Source organism: Phoenix dactylifera, chromosome 14 (assembly GCF_009389715.1).
Source record: "Phoenix dactylifera cultivar Barhee BC4 chromosome 14, palm_55x_up_171113_PBpolish2nd_filt_p, whole genome shotgun sequence".
NCBI classification, from domain to species: domain Eukaryota; kingdom Viridiplantae; phylum Streptophyta; class Magnoliopsida; order Arecales; family Arecaceae; genus Phoenix; species Phoenix dactylifera.
Genome location: NC_052405.1, coordinates 1,606,890 through 1,620,244, shown reverse-complemented (window position 1 = coordinate 1,620,244; position 13,355 = coordinate 1,606,890). Strand labels below are relative to the sequence as shown.

Below are 13,355 nucleotides of genomic sequence, written 5' to 3'. Positions count from 1 at the left end.
TTAACAATAAAGAAATGGAGAATATTTGGGCACCAAATTTTAAGAAGCTCAAGCTTGCTTTGCAAAACATTGTTACAATGAAGGTCCTGCAGGGCTGAAGCAAACTGAAAGTGCAGAAGAATTGAAAGAGAAAGAAGAGAAGATTTTGGAGAAAAAATAGAAAATTTGTGGGAATGAGAATAGTGGTCACTTACCAACTGTTGCATTGTATTGTATTGATAGATGGAAAGTCTGACCCAATCAATTTGGGTTTAAATTACAAAATTCAAATTTAAATTTAAAATACAACAAAAATGGTAACTTTGTATATCCCAAGATTGAAGGAAGACAATTCCATTGTTGTTGTTTAAAATTCAAATTCAAATATGAAATACACCAGAAATGGTAATCATCTTGCATATCTCATGATTACCTGAATCAAATCTGCTATTAATGGCTGATATTTGAAATTCAAATTCAAAATTTAAAATATACCAAAAATGGTAATTATGTTGGCATATCTTGTAATTGTAACTCGCATGAATCAAAACTGCTATTAGAAAGTAAGAGGCTTAATGCGCTGAAATCTGTTGTTTCAGCTAGTTAGTATGGCTTATTAACAACATTACTTTTGAGTGAATCAGCTATCAGGAACTGCTTTTTTTTCAAGCTTGCATTGGAAAGTGAAGATTGGCCAACCAAGTTGTTGTTTTCGTTGACTACTGAGCAGCTGGGGTCCAGAGTCTATAAATGGTCTCACCCTAAATGATGAATGAATAGTTGTTATACTCTTTAAGAAGATCTATCATTTCTTGTGTGAGACACCATGACTGGCTTCAAATTTGCAGTCTGACAAGAATGAACTGCAGACTTCAAGAAGGATATAAACAAATTTTGTCGCATCAATCCGGGATGTATACATCATGTCTCTTTTCTTTGTCCCGTAAGCTATGTCGGAAGATATGTCGATGCCAAGTCGAATCAAGATCTAAAGGAGATCGACATCGGACTGAGAATATGCAAGAAGATTATAGTGGTGAGGCCTCCTCGTGGTTGCAGGACTATGGGTGGTGGATGGCATTTACACCAGAGATAGATGCCAAAGGAGCCTAAATAGTAGGTTTGATCACCGATCCAGATAGTTCACTGAAACCCTGGATAAGCAATAACTATTAGTTTGGGCACAAGAATAATTTATAGGCGCACCGTAGCTGTTATAGGCAGGGAATTTCGTGCTCCAAAACAAGCACTACGCACCCTCTGTGACCCCATCTATGTTTTACAATTCAGCACTCTTTGATTTCCTTATGACTACTGTATAATCCATCTTTAACAACTCACGATCTCACCTAAAAAACGAACTAAAAGATATTATTTAGATTTGATGCGCACTGTATAAATACCTAAGTCTGCTCGATGCTTGATCGATGTGCGACTAAACAAATGTCTGCATGCATCTTTATGTACTCTCTCCGTTTAATCTTTTTTGAAGTTTTCACCGGGCCAAAGCTCCAAATTCATACAAATTCATTCACAAATACTATAAATCTAATCATAAAAATTATGCTTGGTTTGTGATCAGTTCTAATAAACTCATGCTGCGGTATTCTCAACGAACAAAACAGGAGAAAAAAAAAAACCAGCAATTGGATGCACCTGAAAAATTAAAATGGTACGGACTCACCCCCTTGAAGATAAAGAATCGAGTCGGGGCTCGTACGCTCCACCTCATGAAATATGTGGCAGACAATTATTTTTTTAAAAAAAGAAGTAATGACTATTATAAATCCATCATATTTGGATGGATGGCCACTTAGTTTTCACCTCCTAATTTTCCCACCTCTTGAATTTTCCACCTTTTGTAACTCCTAGATATGCCCCTTATCTCTTAGGAATGTCTACATTCATCCACCTTTTTACCTTCTCTTGTCCTTTGGATGTCTTGTCATTATAACTATTATATCTTCATCTTCTCATTATAATCCTAGGTCTATTAAAGGGTAGCTTGAGAAGGATGAAATGTATACAAATAAAAAGAGAAAGGAAAGCACAAGAAAGAAATGAAAAATGCTATCAGTTCCTAAAGAACTGATTTTTTACAATTTTTGTTTTTTTATCTATTTTATTGTCTCCAATCACTTTACTTTCTATTTTATAACATCGGCTTTATCAAAACTCAGTCGCCCTCATGAAGACCAAGATATGCGAGGAAGCAGAAAGAAAATTGGCAAAGATTCGAGAGTGTCAAGCTTACCATGTTAGAGTATTGTATGCTGGGATGACAATCGTTTTGAAGTCTACAATTGGCCTTCCATTCGATGATCAATTTCTATTCTTTAATCTGCAGTCCTACTTTCTATAACAGGAAGAATTGTTGATGCAAACAACCATGGGAGAAGCGTTTCCAACACGTAAGCAAGCTGACTGCAATGTGAAGCTTTTCCAACGCGCAAGGCGATACACTTGACCTGTATTATAATGACGACAAGAGGCTAAAAGCTAATACCTTTCATGGTATCCTAAAATAAATTTGACAAATAGAAGTATGATAGAAAATTAAAATTTAAAAATATTTTGAAAAAAAATAAAATTTTTGAGGAGGTAAATTGCGGCTTCTACATCAACTCTCTGCCGTCTCCGCTTGATTCTTTACAAATTAAAAGGTAACATACAGTCAAACTCTTTTTCGAAAAGAAAAATTTCAGTTTAACCAGCTCATTTTGAGGCCAAAACGATGGAATTTTAGACTGATTTAACTCCTTTAGAGTGTTGGGTTAAGGTTGTAGATCTCAAAAAGCTACCCAATTTCTAAAAAAAAAATCATCTCAATCAGATATCGTATAACCAAGTTATAGCCTTTGATAGTTTATCATACGATTCGGCTATCTAATGTGGCAGATCTCACTCTTTAACCCTATTCAACTCTGCTCGTAGTAGCTAAAATGCTCGTAGTGAAGCATTTATATTACCTCTGTTTGCAGATATAGGTCAATATACATACTCAACAAGAGTTCTAATATATCTATGATAATTCTAATTTGATTTCCCTCTTTAAAAGAGTTAAAATATGCCGGACATCCATAAACGAAAGAATTCTGTCGACGCTCGAGGCCTACTCATGCTAGCTTCCGAACCAACAGGTGAAAGAATATGATTTGGAAAAAAAAAAAGTTGATCGAGATAATTATTTTTATAACTTTTTTTAATTTAAATCCAAGTTAAATTATCAAAAGCATAAAATATTTAGCATTCATGTGCATCTCAAGCGCATAACTTCTAGTTCTCGAGAACGTCGACTTAGTCTCGAACAATTAATAAACAGATAGCAAAATTTGCGAATGAATCATGAATACTTGAATAGCTGTTGGTTAGTTTGTCTACCATGAAAAATTTGGCGAATCATCAGCCTAGTTTGGAAATCGTCAACAACTATATTATTTTTAACAGTCAGAGAATGTTATTACTACTGAATGGGAAAAAACCTTGCCTCACCGAAGCGAGGCCGGTTTAACATATTGGCCCATTTCAGACGGTTAGAGCTTGAGCTCTGGGCTTTGGCTCTCCATGGTTCATAATATAAATGGATCTGAAACTAACAATAAGGAAAGGGAGAATATATATTTAGGCAAGAAATTTTAATCAGTTCAAGCTTGCTTTGCAAAACATTGTCACAATGAAGGTCCTCGAACCAAACGGAGGTGTAGAAGAATTTGCGAGCATCAAGGTTAATGTGCGGGGGATCAACCCTCCTGATATTTTATTCTCAATAATTCCCTCTAGAGATTCAATGAGTATGCGGGACTGATGCTGAAGGATTTTTTTTTTTTTTTATGATACAAAATGCTGAAAGATCATTCTAATGAGAATTTTCCTAGCTCTCATAAATGAAACTTGTGCTTACTCTGAGAGCTGTGCAAGTGGATGATTGAAAAAATTTAGAATGCTTTGAAAGCTGTATATGATGTGACCCAATGGTGGAGATTGTGAAAGAAGATATCATTCTTTCCGGCGAAAGATACGGCCCTTATAGCGGTCCAAGCGCGTCAGCCAAGCATTTTGGCAGGATGTATAAATTACCATTTTTATCAAAAAAAAAAAAAAAAAAGTGCTTGGCATCTAACATCAAAAAGAGTGAAGGGCTCACCATTCTGGTGGTTTTACTGTGAGGGAGCCCGACACTGTGCCGGAGTCTCTATTAGATTTACTTGCTTCTGATTTTGTAGGCCGTCTTCATACCCGTAGGGTATGAGCCGCCGTTGCACCAAAAAAAAAAAAAAAAAAAAAAAAAAAAAAAAAAAAAAAAAAAAAAAAAAAAAAAAAAAAAAAAAAAAAAAAAAAAAAAAAGAGGGAGTAAAAGAGAAGGCTAGAAAATTAGCAAAAGATTTGAGAGCGTCAAGCTTATCGTGTTAGAGTATTGTAGGCCCGTATAAGTTATAACAAGTGTTTAGAGTCTTCAGTTGGTCGTCCACTAGATGATCAATAAACAGTCCCGACTACCACAAATTTTAATTTCGAGAACGTTAATCCTATGGTTGCATGGCATAGCACATTGATATTTTACATGAAGATAAAAAAAAAAAAGGACTTGGGAAATTTCAGTCTTGCACAAATGAAGGGCAACGACTACGACTTGCAATATCAAGAGAAGGTATGGCAGCCATGTGGGACAAATCCATTAAAATCAGGGTCCACAAGCAGGCAGCCATGGGAAGCTTTTCCAACACGTAAAGAAGCAGGCAACCATGAGAAGCCCTTCCAACACGGGGGGCGATACACTTGACCAGCCATAAAATGACGCCGAGAGGCTAAAAGCTAATAGAATGACTTTGCCATGTTGACCATAAAGCTGTGGAGCTTACATGAAGCATCGTAAAGGGGGAAAGAAAAGTTTCCATAAATGCACTGCATCTCCAAGAGTAATAAAAGGGATAGTACTGAGGCCCATAGGATCTTTCGAGAGGTTGAATGATTGTTGTATTATTCCAGCAAAAGAAAGAATGGTTGTTGTAGCAAACGCTACCGTATGCAAGACCATTCGATTCAGCCGTCTATTCAGTCTTTTATGTGGCAAGAAGGGAAATGATGGCTGTGAATCACTGGGCACCATGTGAGTACCACTCTGGAATAGCATTTATCTTTTATTAAAATCTAATAAGCAAAATATCAATCAGGAATAACTCATATTGTCGCACTTTAGCTCCATTGATTCAAATGAGAGTCCAGCTGAAGCGTGAGAGACGGGAAATGCAGTTGCTTTTCTAGATGCAGGAATTCCATGCAATCAAATTAATACAGCTTCAATTAGCATATAAACATAACATCACGAGCAATTGCCTGCCTGAGACGCAGTCAAGAAGATCAGGCAGATTCCTTCGCTGGTGGGGGCAATGCGATATTAGACCAACATGTCAAGAGATATTAGACCAGCTAATACAGATGTAATACTGCTGAGTGGGGGCACAGCCTCAGACCATTGTTTCTCAAAATAAAGAACGTCTGGGCTCACCAGCGTGAATCACGGGGTCGTTGTGTTTACTTTGGGTCAACCCGAAGAATCTGTCATTATCGATGCCAAGTCATTCGCAGTTCCGCTGCGTTTACTTGGGGTCAACCCATTGGATCTCTCATTTTTGTTGCTGAGACATTACCAGTTCCTGTCTTTCCCCTCCATTACTTGCAATCAGTCCACAAAACAATTTATAGAGCACAGGATCTTCGCAACCCCTTGCCATCCTTTCTTGGTCATTTTCTCTAATGGCCCCAGCAACATCCTACATCCTGTTCCTCTCAATCTTCTCATTAGCGTTTGCACTGGAAGCAGCTCAACCAAGGCAGTCCAACATAAGCTTGGAGACCTCCCTCCATCCCACCATCAACCCTACGTCATGGCTCTCACCAACTGGACGTTTTGCCTTCGGATTCTACCCAGAAGGTACCGGCTTCTCCATTGGAATATGGCTCGTGGCATCTCCTGAAAACACCACTGTGATATGGACAGCAGACCGAGATGACCCACCGGTGACCAAAGATGCTGCATTAAAGCTAACCAATGACGGGCTCGAGCTGCTCCTACCACAATCTGAAGCGAGAGTCATCTCCCAGATTTCCGCAAACACCGATGCTTTCTCTGCTTCCATGCTCGATTCTGGGAACTTTGTCATCTACGACTCTAACTTTAATGTCGTATGGCAAACCTTTGATCATCCAACTGACACAATCATGGCAAATCAGGTGCTGCTCGCTGGAAATGAGCTCGTTTCCAGAATATCAGAAACCAACCACTCGAGTGGGAGGTTTCAGCTCAGCATGCAGACTGATGGGAACCTCGTTCTGTATCCTGTGGCATCCCAAGATAATCCAGAGGATGCTTACTGGGCCTCCGGAACAAATGGAATGGGCTACCAAAGCTTACATCTCGATGACAACGGTAGGCTGTACCTGCTCAACAGCAACGGCACACACAATCTAACGGGCGGTTTCTGGAACGGGACGGCACTAGAGTATCGTGCAACGCTTGATTTGGATGGGATCTTCCGGTTATATTCTCACGATCTCGAGTCAAACGCAGAACATGTTTTTGCTGAATTCCCGAAAGTCGCAGATCTGTGCAAGGTCAAGGGAACCTGTGGCGTGAACAGCTACTGCACTTCCGCAAATGGACGGGCGGTATGCTTGTGTCCGCCTGGTTTTGATCATCTCGATACTAAGAGCACATCGAGCGGATGCAGTAGAAACATCACGACCATTGGTTGCTCCTTGAATGATGATAACACGACATACATGTCCCCTCTGGAGAATGTAACATGGATGAGCGATTCCTATACTGCATCATGGTCTGTGACAAGCAAGGAAGAATGCAGTGATGCATGTTTGAAAGATTGCAATTGTGCTGCCGCTCTGCTTCAAGACGGTACGTGCAGCAAACAGGCGCTTCCGATGAGGTATGGGACAATAGGCAGCACTGCCACAACATTCATCAAGCTGGTTAACCTGAGCGCTGGAGGAAGGCCCGATAGCAGCCATGGAGATAGAGGCCCGGCTGCAGCTCCCGTTATTGCTACAAAGCAGAAGTTTAGCGCCACGATTTTATTCGTGTCCGTGGCTATTGTTGCTGGTATAGTTTCCACCTTGGCTGCTTTTATGTTCTTTTTTTACAGGTATCGAGCTGGAAGATACAGAAGGATGGGGAGAAATAGAGAGCCAGCTATGGTGGACGGAATAGCACCCAGATCTTTTTCCTACCATGAGCTGAGGGAAGCGACCCAGGGTTTCAAGGAGGAGCTGGGCAGGGGCGCCTTTGGAACTGTCTTTAAGGGGACCTTGCCTAGCGGTGAAAGAGCCATTGCTGTGAAAAAACTTGAGAAGGTGGTGGATGAGGGAGAAAGGGAGTTCCGAAGAGAGATGAGGACAATTGGAAGAACTCACCACAAGAACTTGGTAAGACTGCTCGGCTTCTGTGATGAAGGTGCTAACAGGCTCCTAGTCTATGAATACATGAGCAATGGATCGCTTGCAGACCTTATCTTTAAGGCTGACAGGCACCCAGATTGGGATGAGCGCGTGAGGATTGCGTTGGATATCGCTAGAGGGATCCATTATCTGCATGAGGACTGCGAAACCCGTATCATACATTGCGACATAAAACCTCAAAATATACTGATGGATGAAAATTGGACAGCGAAGATATCAGATTTTGGGTTAGCAAAGTTGTTGATGCCGAGTCAGACAAGAACATTCACAGGCATTAGAGGGACAAGGGGGTACCTTGCACCAGAATGGCACAAGAATGCGCCGATATCGGTGAAGGCAGATGTTTACAGCTTTGGCATTGTATTGCTCGAAATTGTATGCTGCAGGAGAAATATGGAATTGGAAGCTGAAGCAGATGCAATTATTCTTCTGGACTGGGTGCATGACTGCTTTATGAATGGAGAGTTGGAGAAGCTTGTGCCTGATGAAGTGGATACGACAGAGTTGAATAGGCTTGTGAAAGTGGGGCTCTGGTGCATTCAGTCAGAACCAGGTTCTCGTCCTAGCATGAAGAATGTCGTGATGATGCTGGAAGGGAACGTCGGCATACCCCTTCCCCCACCACCTGGATTTAGTTCCTGACCTGCAAGTGCACCCAAGCCTGTCCAAATTAAGTGTCCCCTGATAGCTATGGTGATTTGTCCATTCAAAAAAGACAGGTATGGTGATTTCTATTTCGAATAAAACAAGTTGCACTCTTTGCATTTTTATGCAAGTATATCTGTCATTTTGTATGTTTTTGAATTTATGGGAACCTAATGATGCAGTATGCAATCTTTGTATTTCCAATAACCATTTTACTTTATGTAAAAGATGAGTAGTCGTTTGCATGTATATCACCTTTCAAGCACTTTACAATCTTATTCTTTTCATGGAAGATTTTCTAAGACAGAGCATGTGTGAAATGTGATTATGCAAGGCCTCTCTTCATTATGAGACTCTCTGTAGTTTACCGAAATTTTCATTGTCGTCTCCTGATCAGGATCGTGTCCTGCGAGGCCCCAATGGTAGATCATAGATAACCACCATTTTTCCTCATCAATTGAAGCCATCCTCAAGTGAGATGGGCTTTAGTACATCAATTAGTGCTCGATAGAAACTCCTCCATTGGGTTTTTTTTTAATGGTTATTCTCTTCTAGAGTTCCAGGTAGAAAAATACCAAGCTGAAAAATATTACTCTAGGGACCTGGTGAGAGACTGCTTAGATGCTTGACTACTTTGCTTTTTCTTATCAAGAACACTATCATACCGCTAGCCTAGTAGTTTTAGAGACGAGTTTGAGAGACCTAGAATGAAGTGGCACCTTTGTGTAGTGAAGTCAGTATAGAATATTCCATCTAGTTAGTGGACATGGTAGGCACGAGGCTGCAGAGACTGGTGTTAGTATGGCTGTAAATGGCCTATTCGTTCAACTTACATGGACCTAATTCAAGCCAAATTGTTGGATAAATGGCTTCACAATAATCTTTAGCAGCTCCCGTGCTAACCAAAGTAGCTCATGATCATTCATCAAGGTGTTCAAAGCCTTGCCCTTCCCTATATGGAGGACACCTTATGCAAAAAGAACAACAACAACAAAAAAAAAATACAAACCCTTCGCTGCTGGTTAAATGAGTAAAAACCATGCAAGGGCAGAATCCATGGGCATATACAGGACATGTCATTGATGCAGATACACGTAAAAGAGTTGATTAAGGGCCTGCCTGTATGTCTAAATAAATTATCGGCAAAACATATAGTCGTGGAAAAAGCTAAGTAGCTAGCAATTTTTTCAAAAAGTTTTTAAAATTTTTGAGATTTCATGAAACCTATTATTCCTAAAAAAATATCTTCTACATAAAAATATTATCCAAAAATAATGGGATCGAAACTTTCATTGGCTGCTCATGATCTTCGTTACTTATTTCATGCAACAACCTAAGACCTCACCCAAAAAGGCTAACTGGATGGTATTATTTGGATTTCTTGATCTTAGTATAAATACCCAAGATCTTCTCGGCGAATAACCAACCTTCCATTTTTAGCAAAATAAATAACCAAGCTTCCGTTCAAGCCCTAACGTCTACATCAGGCTAAGAGTTCAAATCCATTCAAATCTAATCACAAGCACTGCGATCGGCCCGTAGTCTGCCTCTATGAACCCGTACTGCAATATCTTCTAGTCTACATAGGCTATGGGCCGAATTCGCTCTGATATAATTTGTAGCAATCAAAGACCTCACCTAGAAAGGCTAGCTAGAAGGTATTATTTGAATTCCTTGATTTAAGTATTCAAGATTTTGTCGGCGAATAACCGATGTGGAACAAGATTAGCAAAAATAGAGCAAGTATAGTTATGTGAAGGTATATGTAACATAATTATAGCTGGTTGGATAAAATGGAAAGGCTCATCTAGAATATTATGTGGTAGACAAATACCTTGGAGATTTAAGGAAAAAATTTATATAACAACTGTAAGACCTGCTGTATTATATGGCTCAAAGTATTGGGCAATAAGAAAGTACACAAAAACAAGTTGAATGTAGTAGAATGAGAATGTTAAGATGGACATGAGGTAAAACTAGAAAGGGTCAAATAATTAGTAGAGTTGGAGGAGTTAGACAAATTAAGGATGGAAAATAGTTTAAGATGGTATGATCATGATCTGAAGAAACTCCAGTAAGAAGTACTTTGGTTTTTGTTGAAGGTGGTGGAAAAAAAAGGAGGGAAAGACCTAATATAACATGGTTGTAAGTTGTAAAACGGATATGAATGAACTTGGAATAACATTAGAGATGTCCCTAATAGAAATACTTGGCGAATGAGGATCCGTAAGGTCGATCCTGGATAGTTGGGAAAAGGCTTAACAATTATGGTTATATGAAGTATAATTATGTGAATTCTTTCTTCATTTTACAATTTTTTGTGAGCTGAGGTTTTGATCGGTCCCTTAACTGGGAAAAATTCCATGAGATCTCAACGCCAGGCCACAACAATCGCTGTCCTTTGTCATCAATTTAAGCCAACTTCAAGTGAGAGATAAATTAGGATACCCATGCGAAAACAATATAGTTGGAAAGCAAAAAGGCAAGCAGGATGCAACATTAAACAGGAAAGATAAGTAGGGTAATCAATTAAAATACAAGGAGGTTCTTTTGCACTAGTTTCAGGACCTACATTATCCATTAAGGTATGAAGCACTAGAATGCAATTGGACAGAACACTACCGATCAAAACATAAATTCTTCATTTTCAGACCTTATTTTCTTATATACCAGAAAGAAAAACAGACCACTGATTCAAATATAATCAATCAATTCAGCCACATCCTTCATTCCCTTGAAGACAGAAGAGAAAATAGTGTCATTTCATGGTGTGAGGGCATATATTTGTACAGTGGGACAATTCCTAAATGGGAAGAAACAAAAGAGCATCTGGATCATCATTCTATCCAAGCAAACTTAAATACTCCCTCATGCATTTTGTCGAACACTCTCCATGCACAATAAAAATTTACCAAACTATTACACTGCTTCACAAGAAAGTCTTCGTTAGCAATCATAATTATGAGAGTAATAGCATCACCTAGAAATGACATAGATATATTTCAAAAAAAATAATAATAATTCACATAACGGATTCATATCTATAAAACCTATAGAATTTCATATAAAGGCGCGATGGCTTCGATCTGGCGACATTGGCGACTGACCTGAAGCGCGCGGGAGTGGGATGACGGATGGAAGGAGGGACCAGGCAGGCGCAGGCGGCGAGGCAGAGTGCGTGGCTTTCCTGCTTTGGCAACGGCGCCATTTCTTGGCACGGAGGCTTCAATCTTGCCCCTGGGCTCCCCGGGAGACGTTTGCAAGGTTGTGCGACGAAAGCCAAAAGCCTCACAGCAATGCTGACGTGGGCCATCTTGGTACTCGCAGACTCCAGATCAAGATCCAAAATTAATGGCCGCTACAAGGTTACAATGGTTTCCGGCAATTTCAGTTATGCCATTATTTATAATAATATAGGAAAAAGATAAATCGTTTAGAATTACAGCAGTCTGTTATAATAAAAATAATGGCCATTATTTATATTTGTACATTTTTAAATAAATAAATACTTTTCAAAACTCAAAATTTTATGCCAAATATTTCTTCAAGGGAGAATGTACGATCTAAACAGGATATTTTTTAATTAAGTAAACAATGACATGAAAAATAATACCATTATTTTTTTCATTGTTTTCTATTATTTTTTGTTATGTGGTAGTTATAAAAATCCCTATAAATATTTTTTTAATATATTTAAAAAATTGAAATCATATGTTGGTGGATAAATAATCACCGCGGTAATTGTATAGTCGGTAGCAACTTTCAGTGGATCTATTATGATAAATCAATGTTGCCTTGGAAATCTAGCACCATCTTTTTCGAGTTATGCCCGATGGCTTGTAATACTTTGTGATACATGAAACAATATTTTGCATATGGTGGAGTGCAAAAAATGAGAGATAAACAAAAAAATTTGAAATTTAAAGCAGATGAATATACTATGGGTTTTTGGAATACTTGAGGATTGTTCTATTTGAATTCTAAACATTGAAATAAATTACATAGCAATGATCTCTTAAGATCAAGGATTCTTTCAACAAACGATGGATATGTAAAATGTTGTAGAAAACATTTCAAAATTTATGGTTCTACTTTTGTAATATAGCATGGGCATTATTATTTATATAACCTTAATAACCTCGATATAGTTACGAACAATGGTACTTCTCAATGAACATGCATAGTGGAATAGGATCCTTACCACTGCAATCCTCTATCTTTTCACGTACGTTACAGGTTCTAATGCCAATTTTTTATTAAGAGTGAACCCGTTGCACGCTAAATCTTGTGAAGTTCTTCATTATATATGGTCAGTTGAGGGCTAAGTTTAGCCCACCCAATGTTAGTATCTTGCAATCTAACCCAATTGAACTTAAACTCATATTAAGATTTCACTAAGCCAACCCAACTTCTTAAGGGACTATTTGATTGCTTGCAATTCAATGGCATGTCAAATAATCACATATTATAATTCAATTGCTTATAATTGGAATCGAAGTTGTAGAAGGGGACCTTGTCTAGTAATTTATAGTTGAAAAACATAAATACAATTACGATTGTTTGGTTGGTTGACGTGGAAAAAGATATGGTCTGTGGAAAGAGATATAGCTAATTTATAATTAAGCTAATTAGATTACTTCTTGAAACACAATGGATTATTCATTTTTCTTTCATAATATAATATTTATAATAGTATAATATAATATATGATTTATTACATCGTATAGACATAGGAGAAATATGTGGGGAATGGTTCGTGATGCATCAAGCCCATGTAGTGGAGGTGTGATGTACCATGCACAGCATGGGCCCCAATATGTGAGGAGAGAAGCGTAAGTACTCGAGCAATGGGTTAGCAACATTGCATGCTCAAGAAGAATGACTTAAAAGTATTGGGTTTCAGCACATATTGACATCGAGGTGGTACAGGGTAGGAAAGGAGGCATGAACCTTCTTCTCTCAAGGTCCAAAATTTCCTAAATACACTGACTTGGCAAACCAACCCGAATCTTCCAAGACTTCATGTTAGGTTTGAGATTGAATCCATTTGCGCGCAACTCTTAAGAGACCACCGAGCTCAAAATGTCTTTGACCTACTTTGGTTTTTGACCTATTAGTTTTTACTATTAGTACAAGCTTCTCAATTAGACTTAGAAGGACGGTCAAAAACAGAAGGTCACCTAGCTTGTATCTTGACATAAAGATGGCCCGTTTATTCCAAGGGTTAGCTCCTATCTGTCCAACCCAAGGGGCTGTAACCT

General features: G+C 38.7%; 1 protein-coding gene and 1 long non-coding RNA gene across 2 annotated transcripts; one reads left to right on the top strand and one right to left on the bottom strand.

Annotated features, from left to right (window-relative positions):
* The first annotated feature begins 5,074 nt into the window (after positions 1–5,074).
* On the top strand, positions 5,075–10,204 carry LOC103699774 (G-type lectin S-receptor-like serine/threonine-protein kinase LECRK2). Its single transcript, XM_008781777.4, has one exon. It carries the CDS (start codon positions 5,734–5,736, stop codon positions 8,089–8,091), a length of 2,358 nt encoding a protein of 785 aa, XP_008779999.2. The 5' UTR covers positions 5,075–5,733; the 3' UTR covers positions 8,092–10,204.
* A 624-nt stretch (positions 10,205–10,828) lies between these two features.
* On the bottom strand, positions 10,829–11,474 carry LOC120112984. Its single transcript, XR_005514643.1, has 2 exons — positions 11,202–11,474; positions 10,829–11,018 (listed from the first exon to the last, which is right to left on the bottom strand). It is a non-coding gene; the product is annotated as an uncharacterized LOC120112984 (long non-coding RNA).
* Between the last annotated feature and the right edge of the window lie 1,881 nt (positions 11,475–13,355).

Bases quoted from the DNA above. Each gene is read 5' to 3' on its own strand.
- LOC103699774 (XM_008781777.4), top strand. From the start codon at position 5,734: ATGGCCCCAGCAACATCCTACATCCTGTTCCTCTCAATCTTCTCATTA.